This window comes from Odontomachus brunneus, unplaced genomic scaffold (assembly GCF_010583005.1).
Source record: "Odontomachus brunneus isolate Ranch 3 - 2012 unplaced genomic scaffold, Obru_v1 Obru_scaffold_115, whole genome shotgun sequence".
Lineage (NCBI taxonomy): Eukaryota > Metazoa > Arthropoda > Insecta > Hymenoptera > Formicidae > Odontomachus > Odontomachus brunneus.
Window position 1 is genome coordinate 22,262 of NW_022639565.1, and position 24,866 is coordinate 47,127.

General features: G+C 36.9%; 2 protein-coding genes across 3 annotated transcripts; one reads left to right on the top strand and one right to left on the bottom strand.

The window, feature by feature from the left end:
- Positions 1 to 1,365: 1,365 nt before the first annotated feature.
- LOC116849406 (glutamate decarboxylase) lies at positions 1,366 to 21,688 on the bottom strand. 2 transcript variants are annotated; one of them, XM_032826538.1, is made up of 11 exons: positions 21,451 to 21,688; positions 19,373 to 19,461; positions 18,971 to 19,061; positions 15,672 to 15,908; positions 8,488 to 8,804; positions 8,105 to 8,356; positions 7,402 to 7,469; positions 3,741 to 3,819; positions 2,318 to 2,467; positions 1,977 to 2,171; positions 1,366 to 1,539 (listed from the first exon to the last, which is right to left on the bottom strand). In XM_032826538.1, exons 2-11 carry the CDS (start codon positions 19,427 to 19,429, stop codon positions 1,366 to 1,368), a joined length of 1,620 nt encoding a protein of 539 aa, XP_032682429.1. In that variant the 5' UTR covers positions 19,430 to 19,461; positions 21,451 to 21,688. The 2 variants fall into 2 exon arrangements, with proteins under 2 accessions (XP_032682429.1, XP_032682430.1); XM_032826539.1 differs by lacking the exon at positions 19,373 to 19,461 and having other exon boundaries at positions 21,451 to 21,687.
- Positions 21,555 to 22,921, top strand: LOC116849428. The gene is made up of 3 exons (XM_032826569.1): positions 21,555 to 21,594; positions 21,943 to 22,165; positions 22,561 to 22,921. Exons 1-3 carry the CDS (start codon positions 21,555 to 21,557, stop codon positions 22,919 to 22,921), a joined length of 624 nt encoding a protein of 207 aa, XP_032682460.1.
- Positions 22,922 to 24,866: the final 1,945 nt, after the last annotated feature.

Consider the following 24,866-nt stretch of genomic DNA (forward strand, 5'->3'; position numbering starts at 1 on the left):
AGGACAATGCTTAAGCTCAAAGAGATTAGCCATAGCATACATTTTATGTCTTAGATACACTTCTACACCATTCGATCTGCTCTTTCATTTCTGTGTGTTATAGATAAACTATAAATTTTGATTAAATTGCAAATAAGAATCTTCCTATTTTAATGTGCATTTCATTAACAAATTTTTAGTAATTTTAAACAAGTGTTAAGCAATATTAAATGCTCATAATTATTCAACTATAATAAAATATATTTTAATATATTCAAGAGCACAATGTTAACTAAAATACTGATACATTTGATAAGTTGTTTATGCAACTTGATATCACTAAATATTTTAAAATGAATTTAATATATATTGTTTGAATTGGCACATTTGTGTTAAAATTAATTTGTTAAGCGTTATAAATTTTGAACACTCTTACTCTTCGTGTGATCCATGTTTCGAGATAAAATATTTAACTCGGATCTTTCATTTGGAAAGCAGATCTACATTATTATTGCTTCGGTTTATAAGAGATTAGTAGCTTTATTGCTCGCGTGCATATGCATCGAGCAGCGAAAAATAAGAAATTTGCATAGCTTACGGCCGGAAGCATCTCTAACTTTGTAACTTGACTCTTCGTTTCTTTCGGATATGCCGTGATATTTCGTTTAAATCTAGAAAACTTATGTCCTATGAACATTCCTTGACACTCAAGTTTCTCCTGCAAACTGGTTGCTAGATGAAGAAGCGTTTAGCTAAACATCAACCTTTCACCAAAACCAACACTGTCGTTTCCCGTCCTCAATTAGATACTTATGTGAAATTAAATTATTTTTATCATTCTAAACAACAATTATACTCTGTCGACTAATTTTAAATTTAGTGGAGTTTGCCATGGAACAATGAATGAACATTTATGGTCATTTATAATATGTCGAAAAATGCAATAAGAAATTTCCTACCAACTAACTCGATCAAAATTTAAATATTATAACAAGTCAATATCAAATCAATATTATCATATCGTTTGCCAGCACTTACAAGACATTCTTAGTCTGTTAATTAGCAAAACTTTTAAGCAAGCCAAATAATCCACGTCGGCAAAGATTAATATTACTTCTCGAAAAAAAAAAAAAAAATAGCAAGAATTGAATTAGCATGTATTGTAATAATGAGACCGCACTTATCTTTGCCTGTCTTATGCTCATATTTTTGGTTCCGAATTTTTTATCTGAGCTTCGAATCTTTTGTACACATCATTTAAGAGCGCGTCGTGAAATTTTCGACGTACCCAGTTGAATAATTACGTGACAGCGGTATGGTTTGGCCAACAGTGTATGTCAGTCATCTAATCGTATATCGTACGATTTATGTCTATGGACAAGTTTCTTACAAATCATGACCCAGTCGGTCCATTTCAGCCAGCAGAAAATCGACATCAGCTTCCGTCACGGCAGCACTGGAGATAATGTTTCTGAAGAAGTTGGGTCGTCGGTCGTCCGGCTGATAGCCAACCATTAGTGTACCAGCTTGCATCATGCGTCCTTTCAGAATTGGGCAAATCTGGAAAAGCACGAACGTTTCTCTTGTTTCAAAATCTCCACAAAAGATTTCTGAGGCTTGTCACATTATTATCAGACCTGCTTGTCATCATACTGTTATCAGACCTGCTTAGATTTTCGTTAAGAGAGTTGTAAGGAACAGTGTCGTATTTTCAGTGGCGTTTTAAAAGAACCACTTAAAAATGAAAAATAGCATGCTAATCCCGAAGAACACATATCAACTTTAGCTTTAAATATCTCCAATCTTTTTCTAATTGTATTATCAGTTAGATAATATTTCAATTTATCATTATATCACAATCGTCGACAATTGTCAGTGTTAACTACACATATATAGTGTTAGTTTTAATAAATTTCTAACAAACTCATTTTTCCTTACAGTCTCCTCAAACGTTTCTTGTGTTCTTGTATAAAATGTCTTATCACGCAAACGCGCACCTCGCCTAAGATCTTTATCTTCTCTGCGGTATGTGGCATGTTTCGCACGCGCGTAGGTAAGTACCAGAAGCAGACGTTCACTAATTCAGGCTCGAGAATTAAATAATACTTGTCGGACATTTGCTTGATCCTCCTAACCATGTACTCCGTCAGTTCCATCAGACGATCCATGTGCTTCTCGAAACCCTCTGTACCCTAATAATAAAAAATGACGAAGCATATTGTAGCGAAGATACAAATCTCTGTGGAAACGTGTATACATTGCTGAGAGAAATGGAAAGTCGATATTTAATGGGGAAATATACGGACAGCTTTTCGTAGCAATACGATGGGTTTTGTACCTTGGCGCGCCATTGCAGCCAAAGCTTGAAAATGTCATTATGACGTCCACATTGAATGACCTTATCGCCAGTGTCGTACCTCACATCGTATAGCTTGTCCGTCATGAACAGGTACTCCGCGGACATTTGGTTACAGCTGATCAGTAGGCCCTGCAAAATGAAAACGGCTCTCGCTTTCAAAACCGACGGGAGACGTGCGTACGTTTTTCCGATAATGGAGCATTTCCAGAATTGTTTCGCGTGATTTCCGATTGACAGGCGTTGGAGGAGGAAGAGGGCGAGTCTGTCCCGGTCGATACCGCGCTTCAACACATGCGCATATGGAGAGGAACTCAAGATATTGAATTTACAAAATGGTGGACGTACTAAACCGCTGCTGTGTTGCATTGCTGAATACCACTGCTGAACATCATTGTCTGAGATTATCAATTTCCAATTCGTTTCTCTATAATTTGATATCAGAAAATTCCTGTATGTATGTTTTTTAATTCACTTGATACTTATGCACTATTGAAAGTAAGAGAAAAGGCTCTTCGCGGATTAATTTCCACTGCCGTCAATTTTTATTGTTATTCTTGGCATTATGAAGAGTGAATACTCGATCACGCGTTATCCAGGCATTAGATAGAAATAAATCAACCTTTTCACACCAATACGAGACAGGACAACACTTGTGTCATGTACTTAGTCGTTTATGTATCTGCGCTGAGTATAACAATGCAATTGTCAATGTTAACGAAGCGTTCCTTGTATGCTACGCTTCAACGTCAACAACAACGCAGCCCGACAAAAGCACGGCGCGTTCTCCCCCGGATATCTCGCGGCAACCGGTGCACGGAATTTTAATATCCGAAGGGGAAGTTCGGAGTTAGCAATAACTGAGTCGTGGGGGGGATAAACCCTCTCCGACGGCGCGCTGTAGGCGGACGGCAACATATGTTATCTCTTAGTTTAATTAAATTCCTGTAGTGCCGAGCGCTCCGGCACGTAGGTCTACCCCTCGGAATGTGGCTAGTGTTGTGTCGTTGCCCTTGCGCGATGCAGGAATTTCAGTACGCCCGAGCACAGATAGAGGAATTCTCAAAAGTGCAACGTTTCGAATATGTCACGAATCCAATGTTGATATTCATTTGCGTATTTACTTTATGTTCTATTTATTTAAGAGTGAAACTCTTTTCACTTTCTTTTCTATTTACTTTCGAGTCTATTCTTCGTCAATGAAATCTCAGAGGAAGAAAGCTAAATAAAAACGTTAAAGTCCGAAGTATCTTTTACTTCGTAAAAGAGAAATCCTTCATAGTTGTGTTAAAATATTCACGCTTAAGCTTTATCGCGATTGATAATTACCTTTGTGAGTTATAATTTTTATTTATCTTAGTGGAAATATCATCTGGATATAATCGCATATAATAACATAACTTACGTCTTCCTTGAAGTGAATCGTGGAACATTGAAGCAGAGCTCCCATAAGTTTATGAGGATTCCATGTCACCGAATCAACCCTGTGAAGAATTATATGTTGTTGCAAATTCATCAAACTCAGTTTCGCTTTTTCTAGCGCACAATTTTTAATATTTTTAGCAAATAATAAAATGAAAGTTAAAGTATCTCAATTACTACTCTTATACTATTTTTGTAAAGCATCTTCCTAATTCTTTTTACACGCATATAAAATATATTTGTAGCAAAGCATATAGATTGCATATAGATTGTTTTAGAAAGAGGAGCTCTCCATTCGGTCTCTCGCCTTATCAGCAACCTGCCGAAGCGAGCCGTTCCAAGCTGACTAAAAAAAGCTAGCCAACCTCAGCTAGTCGTCAAACTCTTATCCACTCCCACGGGAACCAATAGGGGATAAAATATGAGTTATCTTCCCGCCGTGCCACAGAAGGTCTATCAATTTGAGAGCAGAGCTATTAATATAGCCCTGGGACCGGATTTAACCCCCTGATCCTCTGGGACCCACTACGACGGTAAAACTTCTAACCCTTCTTAATTCTTGAAGAAGTATTGTCAAATGTAAGAATCTACCTTCGCATTCTTTGATGATTTGACAAATTTGCGGTATACTTTAAATATTTGACAAGATTTATGGATGAAGTTATTAGATTTATTATTAAAAGCTTCAGATATTCTTTTATGCGTGCGGCGTGCGAGAAAAAGAGAGAGAGAGAGAGAGAGAAAAAGAAAAAAGAAAGATTTTCCTATTATTATGAAACTTGACTTTTTAAATATACACATCGCATGCTGTAGATATGATAGATGTTTGATACGTGGCAAATGACATGTTTATCGGGACACTGGTTCCCGCACGTGGGTTGAGTGCCCTGTGGATGATACGAGGGTACTCGAAGCACCCTTGAAGCACGATTTGTGTCGCCAGCAGACATTCTACATTATTCACTCGTGTGCATCCTCTTCGATGTTGCGGATCAACATACTTCTATTCGTTTAGTTCCGAAGGATTTTACGTTATGTTTTCTTTTTCTTTTTATTTGGCTACGTTCAATTCATATTTTTATCAATTTACTAAATTTATTAAATTCTCATTGAGTTACATCAAATTATACTTTAGTTTTTCTAGTTTTATCTTTATTCTTTATTATATATCAAACACTATATTATTTATAACATTTATGCTTATTAAACTTTCCAATATAATGATATACGAGACAAATAAAATAATAGATTTTATTACACATTATAAATTTAAATGTACGCAAAATAATCCGTTGAAAAAAAATTTGCACGTACTTATTTAGTTACGAAGTATATCGTCTTTTGTAATAAACTAATAAAAAAATAAAATTATACTTTAAGACATTATGTATCACACTTTATATGTTTCGAAATCGCCGTGGACTTTTGCAGCAAATTTACAAGTAATAATTTAATAAACAAGTTAAAAATATTCCTCGTATATTCAGGTCATACTTAAGAAGCATGTATAAAGCTCGAATGATTAATGCGATTCACAGCTGGAGCTGTGTTACGCGTGCGACACCCTTCTATTCACTTTTAAATTCATCCGAGGTGCCAGCCCCAAAAGCCGCGCAATATATATTACAGGGGATGCTAATTACCCGCACCCTCAAGCACGATGTGCGTATAGGCTCTGTGCGGAAGTTTTCTGTTCGACAGTGCGAACGTCACGCATCTGAGTCAGTAATGATCAAAGTAAAATGTTAACAGAAGTTAATCTTCAGTTAGTTACAGTATAGTTTTATAAAATATCAAAAATATCAAATAATAATAAATACAAGAAACAAAATAAATTACAGTGTATAAAAATGTTATTGTCTTGTAGCATAGATTAATGAAATAATAAAAAATGCATAAAAGTAGATAACACGATTCTTAAGATGTTAATTAAAGTTTTTTTTTTAATTATAAGAAAAATCTGATGAATACTTTCGTGTTCAAGAAGGTAGAAGTCTTCTAAAAGATTAATTACGCTGTAGAAACTTACGGTACTTTAATGCATCACTGCGTTGAAGTCCAATTCACGAAATTGTCAAAGTTAAGCAAATAGTCCGATTTTTATTCTTCAGGTTTGAAACGTGTATTCCGAACTTTGTGTAACTCGAATTTTGCGTACAGTTTTGCCCAGCTTACCCTTTCTAGCGCGATCTTTTCGTCCGAGGAGGTAAAATCACGGCGTTCTTTCTCGATTCTATGCAATCCAGGGCGCAGATAGTCAGGGGACAGGGAGGAAAGAGGACCGGCCAGAGAATGAGGGAAGCAGTTCCCTTTTGTACGAGTTTAATCCAGCATTGTCAAGGCACCGACTTTTATTTCAGTCTCGCCAAGGAAGGCACAGTGGCACGCGGCGCGTCGATATAAGAGGAGAGTTCTGTTCTGCAAATGTGCTCCAGGGAACTGATCCAGCTGTTGCTTGTGCGTCGGATCTTTCTCTGCGCGTCGTTCGTTTGCCATTTTAATCAAGACTTCCAGGAAGGAAGTTCCCGTCGCGGTACAGTCCATGTAGAAAAATTGCGGACGCACATTCTAATTTATATCGGCGTCGTAGCAAAAATAAATCCTACACAATTGTGTTTAATAGTAGATTTTAAATATTTGTGACAAAAGTTTGTATTTAGTAGCAATTTCGCGGATCACGAATAAGTGGCACGCGCTTCATCAATTCTAACGAGAGATAAAGACCAGAAGTACAAATTAAAGGTATGCTATTATTCTTAAACGGTAGAAAGATACGCCGCTTATTAATATTTCTCGAAATACTGTGGATTAGTAGACAAAATGCTATCATTCTCTTTTAAATTATTCCCGAGAGACTCCTAGTACCGCTTTTCAGGTCAGGGACTGTCTGTCATCAAATCGGGGGAGCAGATGCGCCTGGATGCAAATCGTGGATTAATCTCGCCAACCCCATGTGTACCTCGTGCGTACCCCTGACCCTAACACAGTCTGAAAAGCTCCGTCGGGTTCACGTCAGTGGAATCCTATACTTTTTCACCATTTCCAGCATTGCATCTTTCTCTCTCTCTCTCTCTTTGCCAAGAGTATTTTATGTATATGCAATGTAGAGATATATATTTTTCATTGTTTTTCTTAGAGATTGCCGAAATTTCCCGGATCGTCGAGTTTATTGTTAATGCAAGAGATCATTCGGGCACAATCTGACGCCAGCCCCTTGTAGCATTCTAATCGCGGGATATGCGAGCAATACATTACGGGATGACGCCCTTCGACTATTCTCATGTAAAATCATTTTCACCGCCCAACGTTCGAACTGCAGTTACGTCAAGAGGAACGTATCGATTTTATCCGCGACGCGCATCGGGTCAGAAGCGTTTTTCAAGTAAGTCCATAATAACTAAGCCCAACTAAGCTCCAATAAACTATAAAATACGTGGACTTAGTCGCCCCTACGTCGAGCATATGCACGTGATACTCAGTCAGAGACTAAAATCAATAAGACGGCATACAACGCAGTGGCATGTAAAAGTGTAATAAAAACAATTATTACTTGATATTTATAACACGCGCGTACACACACACACACACACAAACGAGAAAGAAGAAAGATTAAAATAAAGTTCAATATTTATATCAACACTCACCGTTCGATGCCAGTCAGTCTCGGATGCCTATACTTTCTCGACAGAAGCAGTCCACCACCCCAAGCCGCCTGGAACAAAAATGGATATAACATAAAGTATAAAACTCGATGATAGAATGCGAGAAATTAACTTGAACTACAAGTAAGTAAGCGAAATGCGAGATTCCGTTAAGCACTTCTCAATCTCTGACTTATAGATCCTGTGTTTTGCGAGTTTCCCGGCAACTCACCCGTGAATGTCGCACTCTAATGAAACTTCTGCCGCTTCCCACATTTATTATTTACGTTAAGGCTCTTACGCGTTTGGCATTTACAGTTTAAATTGCGTCCAGACGAGTCTGATTGCATAAGCGCATCTGACTTGATATAGCTTTTACTACTCAAGTGAGCATCTTTAAAGCTATACATTCGCTTTCTCAATTATTAACTAATATATTGTATAATGTACATATATAATGGAAGATAGGTAATATTTCCATCTACCTATCACTATTGTTTTGATTGTCATACTAAGGTACTATTAACTCCTTAAGTGTACGAAAAAGTTTCATACATTATCACACAGTTTAAATCACCACTGAAGAGATTAAGTAAAATTAAAAATATATCTTCCACTTATTGGAATGAAATATAAGATAAATATAAGTATTTAAAGATCCTTTTAAAAAAGAGAAAAAGAGAGAAAAAAGAAAAACGTTACTCACGTCAACATGCAACCAGAGTCTGTACTTTTGACAGATATCAGCTATTTCTGGGATCGGATCAAATGCACCAATAACTGTCGTTCCCGCCGTGGCGTTCACGAAGAACGGTATGTGACCTCTGGCCTTGCGCTCCAGAATCAGTTCTTCCAACTTCGATGGAATGATGCGACCGCGCTCATCGCTAGGCACCATCACGCAGTTATCCGTTCCGAGGCCGCAAACGGAAGCGCATGATTTCACAGAGTAATGGCACTGTAGGCACATTAACAACCTACATTGATCGCAAACAACCTAACTATTTAGAAAATTCACTTGGACAACTCTTTGGTTCTCGAAACTCTTTGGTTCTTCGTCGAAAGAAAATTTATAAATTTATTGTTTACCTGATCGGACGTAAACATAACGAGCTGTCCTCCGACGGCAGAGAGTCCTTTCTCTTTGTACGTTGGAAACATCTTGTGTCTGGCAGCAAGAAAAGCGTAAAGGTTGCTGATAGATCCTCCAGGAGCGAGAATAGAATCGCCGCCATTCCAACCTATGAGCTCGCGCATTTTTTGCAGGACAACATGTTCCATCAAAATAAATACGGGAGCGATTTCATAGGTAAACATGTTCGTGTTCGCAGTCGCAGTTAGCCATTCGCCAGCCATGGATACTAAATCAAGACCGCATGATAGTTGATTGAAGAAACGAGGATGTCCTGGAAACATAGAAAAGGAAAAGGAATTGTGCATTTTACACAATTTCTGATTCGACAATTTCGCGGGAATGGATATCCCTGTTATGCGAGTTGCTACAAACCAAGAGTCAACCAAAAATTAATTACTACCCCACTGATAAATCATCCTGCTAGTCGTGTCGTTGAAAATTAATGCAGTGATTGTTGACAAGTGGCTCTCTTAATAGTAAAAGTAATTAATAACGCTGACGTGGCACGTGTTCCAGTGTTATCGTGCTACACGCGGTACCGTCTAGTGTGTAGATTGAAGGCTCGCCGAAGGAAAGGCGGCAAGAGAGCTTTAAGCTCTTCACGAGTATGTTGTCATCCGCTCGGCTGAACATCGCGCGAGGATCAAACCTAATGCTTCTGTTCGATGGGAGTCTGGCCTTCTGATGCAACTAGGGGAGCAAGTATTTTACTTTCTCACTCTCTTCCTGACGTAAATGCGTCAGCTTTTCACTCTCCTATTTATATTACGAATTAAAAAAGATTTTCTAATTATTTTGCTAGAGAAAAAATAAATAACGGCGTATAATTCCATCGTAACACAATAATAGTTTAATTTGCTAACAAGAGAATGTTTATGAATGAAGAAAATTTGAATGAAGAGAATGAAGAAAATTTGGGGTAGGCGTATCAAATGTAAAGTAAGAAAAATGACCATTGGAATTTGTAGGATTATTTTCCCATGTATCTATCTTCAAACAATCAATAAGACAGACATCATATAGCCGATCCCTACTAGCACTATCAATTTTAGGATAGCGCAAATCCTTTGATCCTTGGAATATGATGGATTTACTCTATTGAATATCCGGTATCGAAAGACTTTGACCCTCTTGTGTGTTCAATAATCTTATGTGCCCTCGCAAAACGAGACGCTGATATGGCAGAAGAAATTCTATAGAAATAAAATAAAATGGAACATTTTTTGAATTCAGAAACAATAATTGCAATTATTTTACAGATATGTTAAATAGAGAATATATACAAATATATAACGAACAGAATATTTCGTTATTAATAATATTATTTTCAGCGTAACACGACAATGCCGTTGTTAGGTGAAACATGCCATGTGTCTATTCGACGGTGGATGCGTTTTAATCTTCTGGCATTACGTAGTGATTGACACATAGCACCGATCTCCGCAAGGTACGGACATCCCCTTCACTGACGCTTACCCCGAGCCTGGGATTTACCGCGTGGCAAAGTCGAACCGACGTTAAAGGCCTGGAAGGATAATCTCCGATTTTAGTCGGAGGATTCACGAGTGCGGACCGCGTGTTTCCATTAAAGGGATTCCATTAATGGAAAACAATTGTATAGTTAAGTAAAGTGGCGATAAGGTATTCTTAAGCAAGAATTTTCCTCAATGTCATTAAAAATTTTGCATGATATCGCTTTGTTCAACAAATATGTTTACCATCAAGTAAATATACCTGTAAGCAAAATCCAATATTCGTTTATTTCACGAGATTTCTTTTGTTATTGAGTGCGATCTATGAGTGCGATCAATTAGATGCTGCAAATGTTTTGAAGCGCCATATAGACTAATCTGGTTTTTCTTTAAGAGTTTCAAACGTCTTTGCAACGTCTAATGAATCGTATCCTACACGGAAAAAACAATTCTGTTAGTGCAACCGAATTTTCAGTTGCTCAGGGATCAGACGAAAACTCGGCTGTAGGAACAGAACAATTCCTTTATGAGACTTCTGTATAGTCAATTGTTCTCAGTTGCCTCAACAGAGTTCTAATATCGTTGAATCTTCAGACGAATTTACGGTTGCGACAACAGAAATATTAGTTTTCATAACAGAGATATCGGTTCTGATCACCTAATTTTTAGTTGGTTTCTATTTGGTTGCACCAACTGAAATTTTGTTGCGTGTATATTTGATACACGTATAGTCAATTGTTCTCAGTTGTCTCAACAGAGTTCTAATATCGTTGAATCTTCAGACGAATTTACGGTTGCGACAACAGAAATATTAGTTTTCATAACAGAGATATCGGTTCTGATCACCTAATTTTTAGTTGGTTTCTATTTGGTTGCACCAACTGAAATTTTGTTGCGTGTATATTTGATACAAATGCATTACAAATTCCCATTTTTTAACTATATTTATGAAGATTTCGACTGTTTTGCTAATATTTCAGAATCGCTACATGAATCATCTTGTAAGCGCGAATATCAATGGTACGACGTGAAAACCACCCCAAACGCGATATCAGACGGTGGCATTTGAGCCGTTTGTCGTACTGTTATTCGCAATTATCTCGGTCCGTGGATCGTGGCACGCGTCCGGTTTAGGGGTGTGCAAGAAGACGATTTTCTCTCCTCTTTCAGCCTGACAGGCGACGGGGCCACGTTTCGCCTAAGAGTGGAGAGCGGGGTTCGATGGTCCGAAGCGCCCGCATTTTGCGCGTCACACGCGTCGCTGCTCGACTAGATTGTTTGCAGAGGCTCTCAAACGCTGCAGACGCGTATCATCCAGGAAAAACAAACACATGCAGCCAACTGGTGCGAGATAAGCTGCTTTGCATTATGCAGATTCGTGTCGCGAGTTTACAATCACATAAGCATTCTTGGCATTCTCACGTGGAAGTGGCACACCCAGTTTACCAGTCTCATTTGTGTTATTACCTTGTATTTACTAGTCCTTCTTCTCATTTTCAATTTCCATCTAATGTGCAATTCTTGAGTATATGTAGGAATACATTATAGATGTGAGAAATAGAGATGAGGAAAATAAACTCACTTCTAGAGTCTGAGATCAGTTGATCAGCGATATAGATTCAAAAGGACGTTGATTTTAAAGAGTTCTTCGGAAATTCTAAATATTTTTTTAACAGCGTTTCATCGGTGAAAAGGATAACTATATAATTAAAATGTTGAGAGATATAAGTAGGGTAAATTATACTCTTGTTATATATATATATATATATATATATATATATATATATATATATATAAACTATTTCTAGACAATATTCCGATATTTAACTGCGACACGGCAAATGATCTGTCTCAATCGCCCAGACGTTCTTCATGGTGAATACGCGATCCAGAGAATCATTTTCCGACTAATTTGCTCCTTTCCCCACGAGATCGGTAGAAAGAGAAAACGCGAGGAGAACCTGTTTCGAGCAGACTACGGTGATATATTATGGGGTTCAGGATTTGTATGGAGCGAAGTGTGTAACTCAGGCTTAACATTAATGCGGAGTGATCAATCATACCGTTCATAAGGAAGGAAACATTGCGTCTGGCATTGCTATTATATTTTACTTCCATAAAGAATCTTCAAAAATATCGTATAATAATATATTGCTTTTATATCGTCTGCTTTAAGATGTAACCGGTATTAATATATCACTAATAAAACATAAAAATATTAACTTCACATAATAGGAAACACGTGACATGACTTATTTGATTATTATTATTAATCAATATCGTTTGATAATATGAATTTCATAGAATTGTTTCATCAAATGATAGCCAGGCTATGGCGAACGGAATCGAAAGTAATTTTTATCTCAACAAACGAATGAATTTGGTTCTGATGTCTAGTATGTTCGATTCTTTTCAACGAAAACTATCATCGCTCGAATACCATCCATGTGATAGAACGGCGATGTTTATCGCACTTCGTGACGAACCGATTTATCGTATGTATACGTGCATTCCACGACGAAACTATCGATACCAATTTAAATTCCTCCAATGCTGCACCCTACACTCTCGCGCGCCAGAGCTTCGCAAAATGCTGCAGCCCCTATTTCGCGTAGTATACCACCCTCTGTAGTCGGGTTTTACTCCCTATTTACTGTTTCCCCTCGACCCTACTGACGAAAAATCGCGTAGAAATGGCTCTTAATTACACCGATCCTATTGAATTCGCCACTCCGCGCAGCAGTACCGCGTGCAATAACGCCGCATTGTTGTTTCTCTCTTTTTATTATTATAGTCGCACTTATACACGCAATATATGGCTCGAGATTTGTCTTAAATCAGTAACAAAAGAAGTCATAATGATTATTTCAATAATCAACGAATACTGTGAAGCAAAAGTTTCGTATAATTTTATGATGTTTTATTTATATATGAAGAGTGAATAAAAGGTAAACTCTACAATTTTGAAGTTACGTAATAATAAAAGCGCTGAATGACAGTAATAGATTATCCCCAACATCACGAGTAGCATTTGGCGCGTAAATATAATCGTATGACGTGAAGTGTGCAGCATTCGGTGTGTGATTCTAATGCGCGTTCCTTTTTGATCAACGAGAATTTCGATATGTCGCAGATTGTACAAGTCGCGTTTGTGTAAGTTTTCTGGGTCACGGTAAGTAGAGAGTAAGCCTTTGTATCTGGGATTGCCCGCGAAGTTATAATGCTAAATGTTGTCATTTTTGGTTAGGTTTGTCACTTGCAGTGAATATTGACTTAATATATACATATGATTATAGGATATGTATGATCAACCATATTATTAAAATGAAGCTCAAAATCAAAATCAAGATTAAAATTTTTCTTGCATTAAATGTCTGATATGTATGTTCATGAAAATTACTTTGTAATTTTTAGTTTTATTTATAATACTTTTTATTGTTTTTAATTATTTTAAAATATTAATTTTAAAAATACTAAAATTAATATTTTTTTACAATTATACTTTATAATTTTTTTATTTCTCAGAATATTTTTATTATATTAAAGCTATTTCACTCCTCGTTAAATTGATCAAAATCTCGATAACATTGTTTCATCAGATATATAAGCAAAAAATATAATCTTATTTTTAGCGGAATCCTCATATAAGGCCTCAGGAAGATTTTTCTAAAATCAAAAGAAAAATATTCTAAGCAAAATATTTGTTTTAAAGTTAGAGAAATTTTGTTTTTCATCTACAGCATAAGTCTTGTTTTTAATAGAAATTTCTTGTAATAATAAAGGTAAAAATACCCTCTTTTCCTCAAGTAAATATATTTCTTTTAATTCAAAAGGATACTACAATACTAGAAGGATAGAAGAATACTGGAACATCTAACGATTCCGATTAATAGTTTATTTTTTATTAGAAGAGGAGTACTATTTTTAATTTTTTACTTAAAATATGGGATTACAGGAAATAGCATCTTGCAACTAGAGTTTATTTTTTGAATATTAGAATATTTTCTTTTTTTAGTTTTACGGAAGAATCCTCTTGAAGCTATATATAAGAGGATTTCCGCTAAGGATAAGATTATATCTTTATTTGTTTAAATGCATTATTGTCGGTATCTACTAACAAACTTTTTTCCATCACCATTCTCCCTACCGTTATCGATATCTCTCATGTATCTGATAACACCTTTCGAAGAGTAACTTTTATATCGGCACATATCGTTTGATATTCTTCAAGAACGGGACAGCTTCCTGTAGCCAAGGGTAGACTAAAGCGCGATATGCGAAGGGCTCTCGAATCTTGCGGTATATAATCTAATAACGAGTTTTTGTCAGCACGTATCGTGCACGCGCCCTTCGATACCGCTAGGGGATGATCACCCGCCCCTCACTTCCTTTTACATGAATTGCAGACAGGCCGGATTCCTAGCCTAAGTTTGGTTAGGTCTCCTCCATTGTGCATTACCATCCATTCAGCCCAGTAATCGAATCCTACCGAGATAGCAAACTTTCGCGCGCCGAGGGAGATTTGTGGTTGACTTTTGGTATTTTGCGGAGCCTCTACATCACAACGCAGTAATTTCAACGGACTGAAATTGTTGCTGCATTTCTGCGAACTGAGGCTCACTCTGTTGTAACAGACGTATTTGCTTCTCATGCTTTATCAAAATAAAATATCTAAAGAACGCGAGGGTTTTATCGAATCCTTCTTTGTAATCCATAAAATTTATGAAAAGGGACTTACAAATTTAATTAAAAAATAGAAACGGTAGAAACGGAAAACAATTCAATAAGTATATTGTTAAACAATAAATGTATAGTTATTTATTGTTTAAGAAAAATTAATTTACTCCTTTATATGATTATTCTCAAATTTAAGTGATCGATAAATTCGCACATTTGATGATTGAAGATTAAATGTAAAATCTTATGTCACTTATTCATGTAGTTTTTAAAACGGACGGTGGAAATGTAAGAGTAATGAACGAGAAGCAGCATCAAGTTAGGGTAAAGATGTTCTATCATTTCCGTAGTGCGCGACATAAAAATATGACGCAGAAATATCTCAGTTTTTTAGTTACTGTCCACCCCTCGTCTATTTATTACAGGCACGACGCTAGGGTGTTTCTTTCGAGTGTTAACCGACGGCCGTCGGGCTTCGTTACTAGTGTCTGTCGTTGCCTTATCTTCGCCCCTGCGTGCGCGTATGCTAAATTGAATATGAAATTATGTGGCTTATCGCCCTCGTGGATAGGCACGTGCGATAGCGCGGTGTTAAAATGCTCTTCCTGACAGGGGTGCCTGCACTTTTGCAGTATTTTTTGGCCTATTATCTCCGGCGGCGGCAGATCTATTATGCGCACTTTGAAATAATTTTAACGTATTCTTATGGTAAAAAATAATCCTCAGAAGTTAATCCCTTCTGACGTGAGATAAATATAAGGTTGCGTAAAATAACAGAAACTATTTATCTTTTCTCTTCGAAATTGTTGTTCCTCACATCACTATTAACTGTAACGCATATACGTTCGAGTTAACTTTCGTAGATTTGTTGAGAGCTGGTTCTTACTCGTAGACACAATTGAATATTGATTAAGAGATATTCGAGAGAGATGCTTGATTAAAGTCGCATAGTATGCATATAACACAAAACAAGAGGAATGTGTACTTACCGGTTTTCACCTGATACTTCAAAGTCATTGAACAATCCAATAAAAGCTGTTGAAGAGTCAACCCGGTGTCGGGAATCTCCAGATCCAACAGCCGCATCATGTCAGCAGGATGATGAAAATCGAGGATCTTCGCATTTCTATCGTTCGTTGATTTGACGAAATCCAATAAGATGTCCACCACTTTCATCAGGAACTCTCTAGTAGCAGGATAGCCTTCTACATTATGTGGCAGGATGTCTGCGAACAAAGTGAAAAATTGCAAATGCGAATCTTATGTCCTCATTTATCTATCAGATGACGCAATGATCATCGGTGTGAAAAAATAATTGCAGATATTACATGATTATAAATTATATATAGATCTCAAAGTTTCAAAAATACTGAAAGTATGAATATCGATGCCGTTCGTACGGTTCAAACTCGTGTACTTTATAAGAAAACAAATAGAGTGCAATAATACTTGTGCAATATGATGCAATGGCTACGATAACTCTCTAATTGTTGGAATCAAGTGAAATCTCTTCTACTACAATGATAACGATCGGTACCGTGTTGATAAGATTCCTTACGGCTGCCGTTCCGTCGCTCGACCTACCATCATGATTTTGACATCGTCCTCGGAGATAACGCGCAATTAGAATGATTTCACCTCATCAAACAATTGAAAGTATAGACCTATATTGACACACTCTCACTTGTTTGGTGGGATGACACCATCTTATCCATGTTCTTCCTTCTTCTTTTATACCCAGTAAGTTTGTGATTATTGTTATTTTGCGTTTGACATTAGTATGATGGAATACAATTCTCTGTTTTATAACAATCATGCAACATGCAATATGCGGCCTGTTAACAACACGTTAATTTGAATTTAATGCTTAGTAATAACATATATATATATATATATATATATATATATATATATATATATATATATGATATGATAAAATTAAAATTATCTTCATGCTTTAAATTTGCTAAATTTGTAAAAATAAGCAAATAATGTGGAAATTGCATAATATCGAAATATATAATCTTTATATACAATATTTTACACGTTATTTACGTAAATTTATCTTGAAAATATGTCGGCGTTGAAATTTCCCCGAATAATATATTGGTTGAATTATGGAGTCATACAGACGCCAAACAATGAAGACAGAACGAAGTCGTTGCAGTGGGACATTTCAATGTGCTCGTGGTAAATCCTCGGTAAATTGAACTGTCCTTCTATCGCGGAGCAACCATAAAGTATTCCATGGAGTAAACCACCCCCTCGTTCCCCATTGCATTAAGGTGATCCCATGGATAAACAGCCCAGCTACTATGAGACTTTGCTTTCAAATTATTATTTAGCATTTCAAGGCGATGATACAGGCCGCGTTCTTTAAAAGAATATAAAATTGTCTTTTCGCTTTTTCTCTTAACATTGCAATTGTGACGTACTATAATCTTTACATGTTGACAACGCGGAGAAGAAGAGACATCGATGTTAATTACAAATCTGTAAGTCACGTTCACATAATGTTATAACTCGTTAATTTGTTATTAATCAAATAAATAATTTTATTAAAAGATGTGGTGTGCAAATTGCAATTTTGAAGTATGAGCTGTCGTTCCTTTTAAAGCGGAACTTCTCTCTTTAAGCGATAGAAGTATTTTTTCAATAATCAGCAGAGTGCTGAATAAAAACCAAGCGGAGAAAGAGGGGTGTCCACAAACTTATGGTGAATCGTCTTGAGCCTATGGTTAGACAAGGGAAATCCCTGGCTTCCAGCGGTCGGATCCAGCTAATCCTCTACCATCAATCTAATGTCCGAAGACCTCCGCTTTTTTCTCGAGCTTTATAGTACTTTTCAAGGTACAAACAAGCTCGGGGAGCTCTGTCATTCAAGATTTCATTATACTGGAATGACTATTATCTAATTGGCGTCTGTTTTACGTGCTAATTATTCTCTTTCATAACAATAAAGTGTAATTAGCTTATGCTAATATTTTTATTTGAATGTTTAAACGCAACAACAATAATATATGTAACTATGTTTGTGAAATTTACTATTTCGCAGATTTGACTAAGTTTATGACCAAGCTCGGACTTAATATGTCTACCGTGTCTATAGTCATCTGGCACCAGATGCGATCTGGACCCTCGCATTTCGACTTTAATCAAAGCGCCTTCAGGGGGCTGTTACACGTGGCAATTAGTCACGTCGATTTATAACGTGGATTACGACGTTAATTTATAGTAATACAGCAGATTTTACGCTGCAACGCATCCTCAAGTAAAATTCCCAGGAGTGTTCGCGCGTGATTTACGATATTGCTGATTGTTCCGTGAAAAAATCATCCTTCGGGATAAGGATAAATCGAAATATTCAAAATTCCATAAGCGGCACGCGCGTGTCGTTATCGCTCGCTGACACTTCCCGACAGACGAAGACGACAAACCCTTCCGCATCCCTGCGGCGTGTAATCTGTCCTCAACCACTCGGCGTCTACCAGGTCTCTTTGGAACAATTCTAAATCCTCTATTATTATGCACCCTTCCGAGTCACAAGCCTCGTGAAATCAGGACAATATTGTGACTCCTGAGTCTGCTGTTGAAAGTCAACCCTATACTCGCGTGGTGCAAAATTTATCGGTGACGTAATTTGTTCTTCTTGAAATTCTTGAATGCCAAATATTGCGCGCACGCGTGACAGCATTGAAATCAATATCATTAATTTACTAAGTTATATAGATTATAGATAATATAGAAACAAATAAAGCGATATTCATGCAGCATCTATGTAGGATACTTCTAATAATTTCTACTCGTTCTTCTAAAACTTCTTTATTTGACAGATTGAGAGAGAACGATTCTTCATCTCAGGTTACACGTCACGAAGAAAAGGATATCTCTCCTTTACGCTAGTTTATATTAATTTCATAACAAAGACTCTTCTCCAATGTCATATCAGTGATATATCGCATGATTGTACGCTCGCTGTCCTTAGAGGAAGCCCAACATAAATGTCATGAACAGACAATAACGGAATGAAAAAGAGGCGACGGAACAACAGGAATAACAGTCAGAGAAGAATATAAATCAAGAAGTACTATGTCACAGAATATAATTTAAGAAATACTATGTCAAAGAATATAATTTAAGAAGTACTATATGTCAATTCCCTTCACATATCTTTATTAAGCGTGTTTGCGCAACGTTTGTCTTCCTCTGTTTCGGATTCATGCAATATTCTAATAAAAATTGACTACAGGCTCTTGCTACAGGCGAAAGGTTTTACACGATCACTCACCCGAATACTTCAGGTTGCAATGCTCCTTGGAGAGCGAATAGTTGTTTTCGGAGCTCATTAGTCTGGTAGGTGAGTGCGTTCGTGCGAAATTCTGAAATCCAAAGCAAGAGGACCCTTTCTCTTTAAGTTGCACCTTGCACTTACGTAACATTTACATTAGTTAGACCGACCCTTGCAGCAGCAAATAATAAACGGGATAAAAGTAATTTCCGTTAGAACATCTGTGTGTGAGAACCAAAGTATATGACCAATCTGTTTCACCTGCACAAGCTAGCCGTATTAATTATCATAATAAATATCGATTATCGCTTGTGTGCCAGGGATCAAGAAACTAACTGCATCGGCCTAAGGATCACTAAATGAACAGACGTGATGAATGACGTGCAAATGCGGATGCCTTACATATAAGTATTCCTTGATTGCTGTTATTTTAGTGCCGATCATTTGCACATTGTCCATGTCTCTGCTTGTGTCCCTCGCCTCAACAGTCCCTACAACAGTCAACAACAGATTCCGCTTCAGTCACGACGTACTGCGGTGCCGATCCTCGGCGAGTTACAGCGGGATTGCGAAATTGTTAAGCGAAATGTACCGCCGTGGCAGCACGATAGGCCGAGCGACCGAAGAAACATGGACAGAGAGCAGTTCGTCGTTTTGGTTTTCTTTCTTTATAATTCCTCACACATTAAGCTTTAACATTCTTACGATTATGTCGTATTGCAAATTCCAAACAAGAATTACATAATTACAATTCACTATTTTATTCCTATTTTATTCCTCTCTTGATGAAATATTTTGATTGAATATGGAACTTGACAATTTTTGTGTTAATCGACATAATATTCTTTGAAATATCGAAAAATCGGATCGCTTTGCTCTCTGAGCCAATCGAGCGGTTCTGGGAGCATAAGAAGTAAACCGAAGAAAATCCAAGACATCCACGAATCATTTTACACAGCATTAGAACGTGCAATAGAAAATATTGAAGAGAGATTATAAGAGAGGTAAAATGCTATGAAAAAACATGCACGTCTAATGAATGTATTCGAAGGAAAAGTATATAGGTTGGATGGTGAGATGTATTCTTATATGATACTCTGTTTTTTCTGATCAATCAGAAAAAATTTCTCATTAAAAGCTTTTCTCCTTAGAATAGAACATAACTTGCATAAATAATTTATTTTGAGATTTGGCAGAATTTAATGAGAACAATATCATACAGCACATGTCAAATGTCCAAAATACATCCTAAAGATATCCCAGAGATATTAAACATCTCTGCGATGTCTTTAGAATATATTTTAAACATTTGTGCCGTATGGGATAAAATTTGTGGATTCTTTTTTTTTTAAATTAGTGGAACTTTATTTCGTGTTTTGATCTTTTTCCATGTCTTTTTTAAATCTTTGATACATCAGAATTCAGCCAATAAGCTTTCTTATTGGTCAGACGTAGCAGTATGTTCAGCTTATACACGCGTGTAGGGATTTCGGGCATTTTTTAAGGACTCGTGGTCGACAGCGAGTGATTATTGTTATTATTCGAATTCAGCAAGCATTTGGCTTATAAACACTCTTCGGATTTAGCGAACGTTTGGCAGCAGCTGAGTATAAATCACTCTAGATTCAGTGAGCGCTTAGCGACGGATGACTACAATCGCATCCTTCTCTCGCACCGAAAACGATGGTTAAATTAACGTTGGTTAAGTTAACGTTTATTGATATAACAGTTTTATATTTCATATATATTCCTCTTTTTTGAAGTCGATTTAATCTTTATTCTCTCTATTTGTGAGGAGATTCTTATAACAATAAATGAACAATTCCTTCCAGTCCTTGCTGTTCAGATAAAAGATGAAGATTATTACATGTTGAAGAAAATGATTTACGCCATGTATGTGTGTGTGTGTGTGTGTGTGTATGAAGTGTGTAAAGTAGAAATATAATATTTTAATCAGACAAAAAGTTGCGATGTTGTAAGCTGCTAATATGATAAGTATAATAGAACTAACTAAGCCTTAAGCTACTTATATGAAGATATATAGCTTCAGCCTGATCATGCCAGAAAAAAAAATTAAAATCACGAGGTCGGCCTTAAACATGGAGGTTTCCAACTTTGATCGTTTTGCCCCTATAAGAATCATATAATAAAACGATATTTAACTATACACCTTAATGTCTTGAGTTTGCAATTTCGCAGCTTTTATTTGCTTCTTACTTTCCCTTTTATCATACAAAGAAACATTACAAAAGTTTTAAGCACATATCCCAATTTTACTACTGATCGACTCACTTTGATCCCAATAGTCCCTTTAAGAGGGCATTTACTCTTCTCAACTGTTTCCCGATCTACTCAATATCTTCTAATTCCAATCTAGCAATATACATTACGAGTTTTATTGAAAAACACAGAAAGACATCATCGTGTTTTAAACTAAAAAGAGATAAACTGTCTACTGATACAAAATTCACCGTACTCACTTAATTCGCTTCTCCGGGTCTTCTTCGCGGCCGGATGGTTCGACTTCACGATTTCAACGGGTGCTGTGTTTCGCTTTAGCGCGAGCGTGGACTTTAAGGTTGGAATGCCGACGAAGTGGCGAAACGACGATGGGCTTCGGGGTGGTTTCCAAGGGACTGCTTCGTGCCGAAAACGCCTGGACGACTCTCGAGTCTCGGCCTGACTCGACCTGCCTCGAGTCTGCCTGACCCAGTTTCGCCTTGCACAACCTACGCAGCCACCCTCTCCAACCGGGGGTGCTTTTGCGTAGGCGTGGTCGTATCTGGTTGCGACTGGTAGGAGTCGAGGGGTGAAACGTGGTGGTGGATAACAGGGCGTGTCGCTGTACCACCAATCCTGGTGCGAACGTCACTTTTGACGTCAGAGGGAAAAAGAGAGTGGAAGAGAGCGAGCATGCCAATTTCTCTTCTTGTTTGCTTTTTGTTTCCGGGGCTTCTTTTTGTTTATCCTAGCCGCGTGCGGTTTCCGCGACGGATGTATTCGCTACCGACACTTCTGTGCGTTTATATTTCGTTTGCTACCTCAGACGGCGGGCCGAGATGGGAAGAGTCTCATAGTAGTCGGGAAACGAGAATCTCGTGCTCTCAACGTCGGTGATGCGCGGAAATGTGTAGAGAGATTGAAGTTCGAGACGGTTCTGAGGGATGGTACGTTGCTGTCCATAAATTTCAAGGCGTATGTATTCCAACAGACGTATGATAGTTATGCTACACGCCCTTTGGGGTTTTGTACTTGCAGACTCTTGGTGAAATATTAGCTACATAGAATATATTTTCTCTATATATATGCAATTATCAACCTTATGCTGGATTGATATTTAAGTTCAAAGCTGATCTTTAAGAATAAAGAAATGTATTGTGATGTATGATTATATGTAGTTGAATATGAAATGTGACGACTTTCTTTTTGAAGAAGAATGTATGTATTAGGAAATCAAAGGTTTATTATAATGCCACTTTAAGTTATCCAGCATATATAAATTTTATATCGTAATGAATCTGATATATAGAACAATTAGCATGTCATCGATCTAACAATCGGAGAACGTTTTTAAAATGTCAAATTTTCAGGTCGCGCATTGAGAACAAGAATCGGGCATTCATTAAAGTGCGCAACGAGCTATCGTGGAAAAATCTAATTGCTAATTGTCCGATTTCTTTCTGTGGAAAATGTCGCGACGCCTGCGTCGTCTTTCTCTGGCTAAGGTGGGTCGGGGGCGAAGAACGTGAACAGGTAGGTAAACAGGGACGGCGATACTGGAAAAGGAAGAAACGGTGGTTACATGGACCAAGGGGATGGGAAGGACAAAATGGAAGGCAACCAATAGGATGCCGGGACAAAATGGCCGTCGGTGAATTTAATCAATACCTTCCTCCGTCCTTCGTTGTGGGTGGAGGACAGGACAAGACCCAGAAAGGGCCAGGAACGTAACTAGAAGTGCCAAAATGCATGCACGTACTCGTCTCATCGAGGTCAATATATCTTGTGTCTTATGTAAGAACGTAAATCCTCCACGTGGCCACATCCGATATAATGTACGAGAACTTGCTGTTTTCGTCGTTGTACGTTGCGTTAATACATCGTAAAAGAAGGAAAATTCCAGTTGAAATCAGAAACCTTCGCTTTTACCAGATTATTATCATAAACTACCTGTTATCATAAAAAATATGAAATATACAATGAATTTTATAAAATATACTACGATATACTACGTTTTTATAACCCATGTATTTCTGTACACGTGTTCTCGGGTGTCTAAACTCACAGATATTACTCAACTAAGATCCGAAAGACTCGTATAATATGCGAGATATTCAAGGAAATACTAGGAATTGATACCATTAATCTGAACTTACGAATACCACTCGGATATTCAAATAATATCCAAAAAAATGTGGATACCAAGTAATATCCGATATTCCTGAGTATTTAGGATTGACACTACTAATTCAAATTCATAGCTAACACTCGAGTATCTGTGTGTGAATAACTAGATAATCTAAAAAATATTTGAGTACTCGGATGTCCAGGTAATATGAAATTTGCGTATATAGACCATTAAATGGCTTTTAATTAAATTTGTTAAGTTCAACTATTAATTGAACGATCTTTAATTTCCTCCGCTCATATCAGTTGTCAATCAAACGATCTTTGATTAAATTGAAATCAATTGCCAATTAATCAGTTTCCAATTGTATTAATTTATATCAATCGTCAATTAATTAAATTAATTACTTGCAACTCTGTGCACATGTAAGTTTAATATTTTCCTTTACGAAGTGATATCATATGTCCTGAATAAAACATCATCCTGAAACATGTTGCAGCTTCAAATTGCTCAAGAAAAGGTAAATCAATAACATCATACATAAAATCAGGGTCCATACTTTCATCATTTTATACACATTACCAAAAATTCATTATTGTAGATTGAACTATTGATTATAAATTGAACTATTCGTGGTTTATTCATCACTTATATATATTTATCTATATGTAAAAGAATATTTCCTTGATCTCTTTTGTAATATGTGTATATTACCACAAGATATAGAGTAACATAATAACTTACAATGATTTACAACGATCTACATAGTACTCAACCGAACCGAGAGTGAAGAGTTCGACTGTCACATTCTTTTTCTTGCTAAAAAAGAAAACTTTGTGATTCGCACTTTTGTACATAAATTGAAATAAGGAGACATTATCCTTGAAAAGCTTTAGCACTAAGTTTTCACGAACAACAACTACCGACTTGAAGTGACTGTTTTAAAAGGGGATCTAAGTTATTTTACTATGGTAGGTAGAAAGAGGGCTAAGTCGATTTAATGGAACCACGGTCAGATAGCATCGATCCCGCATCCACCTCCCGTACTTCGAAGAAGGGTAGCTTCGTCACGAAGAAACTGACAAACTTCCTGTTCTTCATCACGAATCTTTCGGGAAACTTTAAATTAAACTGACATCCCGTGCAGCGTTCGGAAATAGATTTGCTATTTAAATATATGACGTTGTTAAAAACATAGGGTATTTTATTGCTCACCGCGGTACTTTTTGTTGCTGATGTTCCTTTCTTTTTTATCTGTGATACATACAAAGTACCTTGCCTGTTGCAGAAAAATAAGAAGGTTTTGATAAACATTTTTATCAAGCTTTGGAAAATACGTTCCGCTTATTCATTTGGTGACTATGAGTTATTTTTTTAATTATCAGGCTTTATTCAATCAGGCTTTATTAAATATCAGCCTTTATTCAAGTTAAAAGTAAAGTATTTATTGTGATTAATTGCTATCGAATTCTTTGAATCTTCTGTAATTTTCTCCAACCATTCTGCAAATGGAGAGATATCTAAACGATAATATTGTAAACCACGTTT

Excerpts from the sequence above, each read along its gene's own strand:
- LOC116849406 (XM_032826538.1), bottom strand. The coding sequence starts at position 19,429 with ATGGACAATGTGCAAATGATCGGCACTAAAATAACAGCAATCAAGGAA. Across the intron at positions 8,357-8,487 it reads TTATGTTTACGTCCGATCAG|TGCCATTACTCTGTGAAATC; the intron begins GTAAACAATAAA and ends ATGTGCCTACAG. Across the intron at positions 2,468-3,740 it reads CGATTCACTTCAAGGAAGAC|GGCCTACTGATCAGCTGTAA; the intron begins GTAAGTTATGTT and ends TTCATTTTGCAG.
- LOC116849428 (XM_032826569.1), top strand. The coding sequence starts at position 21,555 with ATGCCGACGAAGTGGCGAAACGACGATGGGCTTCGGGGTG. Across the intron at positions 21,595-21,942 it reads CGACGATGGGCTTCGGGGTG|CCGCGTGCGGTTTCCGCGAC; the intron begins GTTTCCAAGGGA and ends TGTTTATCCTAG. Across the intron at positions 22,166-22,560 it reads CTGTCCATAAATTTCAAGGC|GTCGCGCATTGAGAACAAGA; the intron begins GTATGTATTCCA and ends TCAAATTTTCAG.